The sequence below is a fragment of the Oncorhynchus mykiss genome, chromosome 7 (genome assembly GCF_013265735.2).
Source record: "Oncorhynchus mykiss isolate Arlee chromosome 7, USDA_OmykA_1.1, whole genome shotgun sequence".
Taxonomy (NCBI): domain Eukaryota; kingdom Metazoa; phylum Chordata; class Actinopteri; order Salmoniformes; family Salmonidae; genus Oncorhynchus; species Oncorhynchus mykiss.
Window position 1 is genome coordinate 59317679 of NC_048571.1, and position 7101 is coordinate 59324779.

Sequence of the window (7101 nt, forward strand, 5' to 3'; positions counted from 1 at the left end):
ATATATCTGGACCATCCCAGACATAACCAGAATGGCTTAAAATGGTCTAGTAAGTAAAGTATCCATTTTTATATTACTGTAATGGAATTCCAGACATCTGTTAAACTAAATGAAGGATGGTTCCTCATAACACCTCCACAATTGTTAAAAAGACTAACACCATTTGTTTTCAGAAACTGGGGATTTTTATTAAATATCATTTGATACCACATATACATGAGACAGTAAATCTACCATTCCATAATTGGCCCGGTAAAATCCACATTACAGCTAGTCTCAGCCAATGAACATGCATCTCCTCTGTATAAAAACACAGCTATTGGCCGACAGGGCTGACACAGGGGTTGAGTGACAGGGTGGGAGATGGGAACGTATGGAATAATGAAGGGAATGTTATTGCCGATTCTGTCAACGAGCCAGGCATGATAGCATGCACCTCTGTGGCTTGATGATATTTTGAAGTGAAATGAAAAAAGGGGCTCTTCAACTCAAGACACAGAAAAGGCACTTCCGAAAGAAAATATCACAAAATGAGGGCAAACAAGATTTGGATGGGGGTGAGACAGACATTACATATAATAGAAAAAACATTTGGGAATAAAATTAACCGGTTGTGTTCTTGAAATCTTCAACCACTCATCACCATCCGGACGAGTTCTGAGGGAGAAAAACAAACATCAGCAGCAGCATGCTTAGTCATCGATGTGAGAAGAAAAGCCTAGAGCAAACTCCACCTCCAGCCAGCAGTGTACTCCCTATCAACTATAGATTTAGAGGGCCGTATTGTCTATAGGAATTTATACTGACTCATTACTGTGACTCTTGGTTCGAGATGGATTGGCTTGTATAGCCTAGAATCAATTATGGGGGGTATATTCCATCCAAAATATACATTTTGACAAACACTCAGACGTCACAGCCCAGACATCACATTGAGACAAATTCAATTCATCAGAGAGGTAAGTCCACTTAGTGACTTGCTCCCTCCCACATGGTTCTCTAGGTGTTTATCCCCAACATGATACAGCTTTCTGCTGGAGCTGCAGCCTGATCCACAGACTCCACATGTCAGTCAGAAGAGAATCTGCATTAAAGAGGAGAACATTAGAGGCAGGAGCGAGGGATTAGAGGGAGAAACCATAGAGCAACTCAGAAGATCCATCTCCTAGTGAGCCAGAACAGCCAAGGGTTTGCTCAGCCAGGCCTCAGAACCTGGAATGTGTTAGGATTAGCAACCACCCCCTCCTTATTTGGGCTGTTCTAACAGAGGAAAAAGGAGGAGCGAGGGATCTGTCAGAAAGGGGGGTAGAAAACTAGCACACCTACAGTACCAGCTTCCATGGGGAGAGGGGATGGAGGGAAGAGATGTCACCAGCCAAGGAAATGCAATTCTCTATTAGTAGGAAGTGACTAAAGACAACAATAGTTGAACCCTTAAAGCTTTATTTTACAGCACTTCATTTGTGTTTACACCCCCAAACACACCCTTATGCATTCAGAGTTGAGGAGTCACACCTCTAGTCTAACAGACCCCCCCCCCATCAGTGTCCTGCCCTCATCAGGTTGGAGAGTCAGTGTCCATGGGGGTCACTCAGGAGCCACATGCAGAGAGGCTACATGCAGACTACAGCCAGATGAGGGGGAAGGGCAGGAGAGGGAGAAGTGCTCTGCAGGAGAGAAAGTTAAATAAAAGAACAGATCAAACCATAAATTCAAACCAGACTCCACCACAGGAATCCAGGAGCCTCTGACAACACTATCACGGCACAGAGAGATGTCCTACTCTACATACGCCATCAGTATCATAGCCTTTACTATGCATCTCTTCAATAGGACGCCATCTTTTGAATTAGTGTGTTTGAGCAAGAACCCCACACTCAACCAGAAACAAGAGTAAGCTTCTTGTTAACTACTTGCTTAAATATATATCCGTGATCTCAGTAGCTAGGAGTAGGAGCATTCTGTGCAGTGATGGTTAAAGAGAGGGCCCCCCCTCACCGCTACACACATCTCCCAGTGCAGGTGAGAGCCCACTGCTGGGGTAGGTGCTGACCGAGGGGGGGGGGGGGCTTTTGGGGGTCTGCTCATACCCGCTGCTCAGCCAGACATGATGTGGCGGACAAAGACTGTGGGAGAGGAACAGGGAGGTCAGTGAAGGGGGGGGGGACCCCACACTCATCTGAAATCAAATGCGCACAACCTCCACCCAGTCAGACACAATCCTTATTAATAACCACAAATCACAGGAATTTGTGTTTACATGATACATGAGTGCATACCAGTCAAGACAATTGCCATTTTATTTTGTTCGAATTCACCTTATCCACATGATTCTTCCATTTTTCCAACACTGAAATGGTCAATCCTAAAGCATTGTGATATATTCTACAGTACAAGGCCAGTGTTCTCCCTTCACACCCATATTCATCCAGTTCACCACGCTGCTTTACCTTCGTAATTGATGCAGCCGTTGGCGTCTTCGTGTCCCGCTAAGAGAGTCTCCACCTCCTCTTCTGTCATTTTCTCACCTGCAACAAAAAATGAAACACTTACATTCTCATAACAGACAAGACACGATAGGAAGGGAATCCCATCTTTCCTATACCTAACACCGGTGCAATTCAAAAAAAAAAGATAAACCCCACTACCAAGCAGACATTCCCAGAGGCATACTGATACAGTTAAGTGAGACCATCAAAACCATGTCTTATGTGTTGCTCAATCCTCTTACAAGACAGATGTTCCAGATGCAAAGAGGTAAACTATCAGGACCATGCAGTTCAAGCTTTTCTCTGGGTCCAAATTAAAATTCAGGTAAAACCGTCAAGAGCAGAATGTCAATGATTTATGTCGCCGACATTGTCACAAGGCAGGTTTCAGTACTGTTTGTCTGGAATGTTAAGCTGAAGTAGAGCTCTCAAGCACAAGAAAGAAATTGTTGGCTAATATACTGTAATATTAACCATTGACTAATACAATAAATAAACAGTGACTGCAGTTGGATGAAAATTAACTCTTCATGAGGAGAGATGTAAACATATTCATCAGGGGTTGTGAGGCATTACCAAGTGTTGTGAGGACATGGCGGAGCTCAGCGCCCATCACTGTGCCATTGCCCTCCTTGTCGAAGACGCGCAGACCCTCCACAAAATCCTCAAAGGAGCCCTGGTCCTTGTTCTTAGCGATGGCCTGGAGCATGGGCAGGAACTGCTCAAAGTCTAGCATCTTGTGGTTCATCTCTGGGGAAGGACAGATTTTTTTTTTTAAACACTTAAAACACTCTTTGCTAGAAACTCACTAGCTGTTACTTTGCTAGAAGACAGAATAACATACTGAACAAAAATATAAAGTGCGACATACAATGAATGACTTAATTTTCCTGCGTTACAGTTAAGGAAATCTGTCAATTGAAATAAATTCATTCATCTATGGATTTCACATGACTGGGAATACAGATATGTATCGTTGGTCACAGATGCCTTACATTTTTTAAAAGGGGTGTGGATCAGAAAGCCAGTCAGTAGCTGGTGTTACCACCATTTGCCTCATGCAACATCTCCTTCGCATAGAGTCGATCAGGCTGCTGATTGTGGCCTGCGGTTGTCCCATTCCACTTCAATGGCTATGTGAAGTTGCTGGATATCATACACATTGATCCAGTTGTTGAACAGTTGACTACCTCAACACATATTTGATTCTGAGTTCAAACATAAAATTCAGTTGTTTACGAACACATTTCACTTGCGCTAAAGAGGGCGACTCGGTCGGCTGGTGCTAGCAAATGCGCAGAGGAAATACACAGCTGGAACACCGATTAAGTTGTTTACATGTCCTAATAATTTGAAAGATTGCTCAGAAACAGGTGTTTCAATCAGCGTATGCTTACTTAGATTTTGATCTTATGCCAAATAAGATATGCAGAGTAAAGTATTTATGACTATTGCATAATCTGCCTAGGGTTATAATCAGTTTAATATCAAAATATTAATGCGCATGCAAACATTCAATGCCTCAGTTCCTTGACTGATAAGGGACAGGCAGCACAAGCACAACAGAAACAGTTTCACTAGTAACACCCTCTTGATAGGTTAGGACAATGCCTCTGTGGTACTTGACAATTGCAGATTATAAACAAAATTCACTCCATAGGATAATTGTCATACCCAGAAGAACATTGTTTCAGTTATATCCTTGGATGCTTAATCACAGTTGACACCTTACAAATAACTCAAACTGATTTGGTGAAGTTGACGGCAAACAGTAAACAGGCCCAAAATTGAAAGATATGCCCAAATCAAACGGAACACAATAAAGCTACTCTATGCCTGAATAAAATCGTATTCATTTGTTTACTGAAGCATGTAGTACTTCTATAGGTTTGATCCAGCCAGTGGATACTAATGTCAATGTTCAGTAAACATCTAGAAGCATGGCTGACCTTCTGACTTGGGGTTGCCCAGGACCTTGAGGACCTCAGCGTTGACAGGGTTCTGGCCAAGGGCCCGCATGACATCACCACACTGGCTGTAACTGATTTTCCCATCGCCTGTCCTGTCAAACAGCAGGAAGGCCTCCTTGAACTCTGACAGACAGGGAGAAGGGTGTTAAAAAAGCAGAGTTGGATTTAGAGTATGAGGAGGGCTGTAAATGTATAAACAGGTTGAAAATGGGAAAAAAGTCTGAATAATTTCTTAGAGTTATTACATAAGCTATTCAATTTGTTATCTACAATAAATGTGGTGGCCTCTAATGGAACGCTTTCTGACATCTGGGTAATTTCCACGGGCCATTGTTATGGTGCTTGCCTCCCATCGCTGGTATGCGGCGCATTCCGAGACCGCCCGTCTAAAACTACACAGCAGCCACTCATTTACCCATATATGGCATTGACAGCAAACCCTGGCCGAGTATTCTTTCAACCAGTCAAACGAGCAAATTAAATCGACCGTGGAACAAAACTCAAAACAGCCCATTGAGCAAGGGGAAAAGCCACATGCGATAGGTGAGTACTGTAACGCCATATCGGTACATATATATCATTGCTAAATGGATACATTATGCTTAGCTAACTTTATTTCAAAGTGTATGTTTGAGGTTTAGTTGGGCCACGCCTTCAACACGTAGAACTCAAAGTGGTTGAGTCATTTCCCTTTGCCATCTATACAATGAGTCAACAGCGGTATCGGACTGAGAACAAATTACAATAGTGTCTTGACTGCCTCTATAATATATAGACATATTTTAAACAGTTCTGGCACACGTAGCTAGCTGAACTAGGCGAAATCACAACAAACGGAACAGATTAATACCAACATTGGTGTTGAAAAAAGTTATAACTCAAACGACAAAATGTTTCATCCAAGTATCTAGGCTTTTAAACACTAATAGCTAACTATGCCATGTTGAAATATGGCCCTTCCATTTCTGCATGCATCATTTATTTATTTTAAAATCAGAAGGCAGTGCAAAATTAGTTGGGCATCCATTCAACACAAAACCTTAATCTGTTTAGACAATTCAATCAAACCCGCTGTGGGGATCAAACAAGGGGATTAACCACATATGGGATTGACTGAGCCAATAGACACCCGTGAATCAATGTTTTAGTAAATGTTTCACTATTCGTTGCTGGTTGTTTGTCTGATGACAATTCCACCATTCATGCATGGTACGAAAACGTATGCACGCACAACTGTTAGTCACTCTGCATAAGAGCGTCTGCTGTGCGAATTGTCAAAAATGTAAACGTTTCCCAAGATGGTTAGCCCACACAAAACCTGGACCATCAACAAACTCACCATAGGCTCCAGTTTTAAATCAACTTGTCAGTAGGGAAACTGCTTCTCACAACAAGACAAACATGAGGACAGGAGAGAAGAAATACAGCTATTCCACATTCAAAGAATGACGACAGTGAAGCAAGGGATAGTCTAGTAGCTAACAATTTAGCTAGGTAGCTAACTGGCTAGCCTTCAAATAGCTTTACTGTCACAACACTCACCGATGATCTGGTCTTCTGAGAAGTCAGACTGGTGGAGAAGCACGGCAAAGATGAAAACAGATAACACATCCTTTAATATGATTATCGAAGATGAGGAAAACGAGTAACGTTAGCCAGCAAACATTGCCCAGCCATGTTTTGAAAATCCAGCAATGCAATATATTCGTTGGATCAGTTTACTGGCTTAGTCTACACGAATTTAAAATTACATTTGGCTAGGCTAACATTCTACACTTCACATACAAATATATTTCAAACAGAACAGAGTAAAGGCATTTACCATTTCTGGGCTTGGTTGGAGTCCCGTCTGCGGTCGGAGGTCAGGCGAATGTGAACCGACAGGGGCGAACGTTGACAAGAAAAACTATGCTCATGACGTCATCATTCTTAATTAATGCACTGCACAGGCCAATCGCATCTCGCAGGCGTTGGCTCTTCGAATTATTTACCTTCATTCAGGAAGATAAGCGCAAAAAAACGGTCCTAACATTAATTTATTGGAATCTTGACCATTCTTTAAAAGCGAATAAATGAATATCGGTGTATGTATGTTGTGCTGGGGGAAAAACAGGAATATTTTTTCCCAATTCCATTGAAGCTTTCATGTGGACGATTGTTATGAGCCATATGTATTCCTGAACAAGTACGCCATCGTGTGGTATGAAAATGCAAACTGTAGCTAGAATCATGATCTTATGAGAAATTTGTGAGATAAGATCGTCATAAATGTACAGCAGACATGGTAATGAGCTTCAAATATATTTATTGCTGGGGGGATAAGGTGTTCCTAATGTTTGGTATACTCAGTGTATATTAGGCTTCACATACAGCCTTAAAACATGAGACACTGAAATTGCTTGAGTGCATTTGCATGACACCGACTGAGCGTCTGCACTGTGAACTAATTCAGAAACAAAAAAAGGCAGATAACAAAACATGTAAGGTCTTTGAGATGCTCTCCTCTCCCTTTCACTATGCCCCATCACTGCCCACCCCCAACACTGAATGCAAACAAAGTCCACAACTCGAGCCCCCTGCTCTGTCAGGTACTGGGCAACTGTCCTACTGGAGTCAGGGAGGAAGAATTGCGCCAACAGGCG

At 42.3% G+C, this 7101-nt stretch overlaps 1 protein-coding gene across 3 annotated transcripts; it reads right to left on the bottom strand.

Annotated features, from left to right (window-relative positions):
- Positions 1–162: 162 nt before the first annotated feature.
- LOC110528106 (myosin light polypeptide 6) lies at positions 163–6411 on the bottom strand. Of its 3 annotated transcripts, none has more exons than XM_021609925.2 (7): positions 6282–6411; positions 6002–6029; positions 4439–4582; positions 3066–3239; positions 2451–2528; positions 2091–2126; positions 163–657 (listed from the first exon to the last, which is right to left on the bottom strand). In XM_021609925.2, exons 1-6 carry the CDS (start codon positions 6282–6284, stop codon positions 2098–2100), a joined length of 456 nt encoding a protein of 151 aa, XP_021465600.1. In that variant the 5' UTR covers positions 6285–6411; the 3' UTR covers positions 163–657; positions 2091–2097. The 3 variants fall into 3 exon arrangements, with proteins under 3 accessions (XP_021465600.1, XP_021465599.1, XP_036839553.1); XM_036983658.1 differs by lacking the exon at positions 163–657 and adding an exon at positions 1431–1667; XM_021609924.2 differs by lacking the exon at positions 2091–2126.
- Positions 6412–7101: the final 690 nt, after the last annotated feature.

Bases quoted from the DNA above. Each gene is read 5' to 3' on its own strand.
- LOC110528106 (XM_021609924.2), bottom strand. The intron at 3,240-4,438 runs GTCAGCCATGCT...GTCCTTCCCCAG, and splicing joins GGGCAACCCCAAGTCAGAAG to AGATGAACCACAAGATGCTA. The intron at 658-2,450 runs GTAAAGCAGCGT...TTTCTCCCTCAG, and splicing joins CGGCTGCATCAATTACGAAG to AACTCGTCCGGATGGTGATG.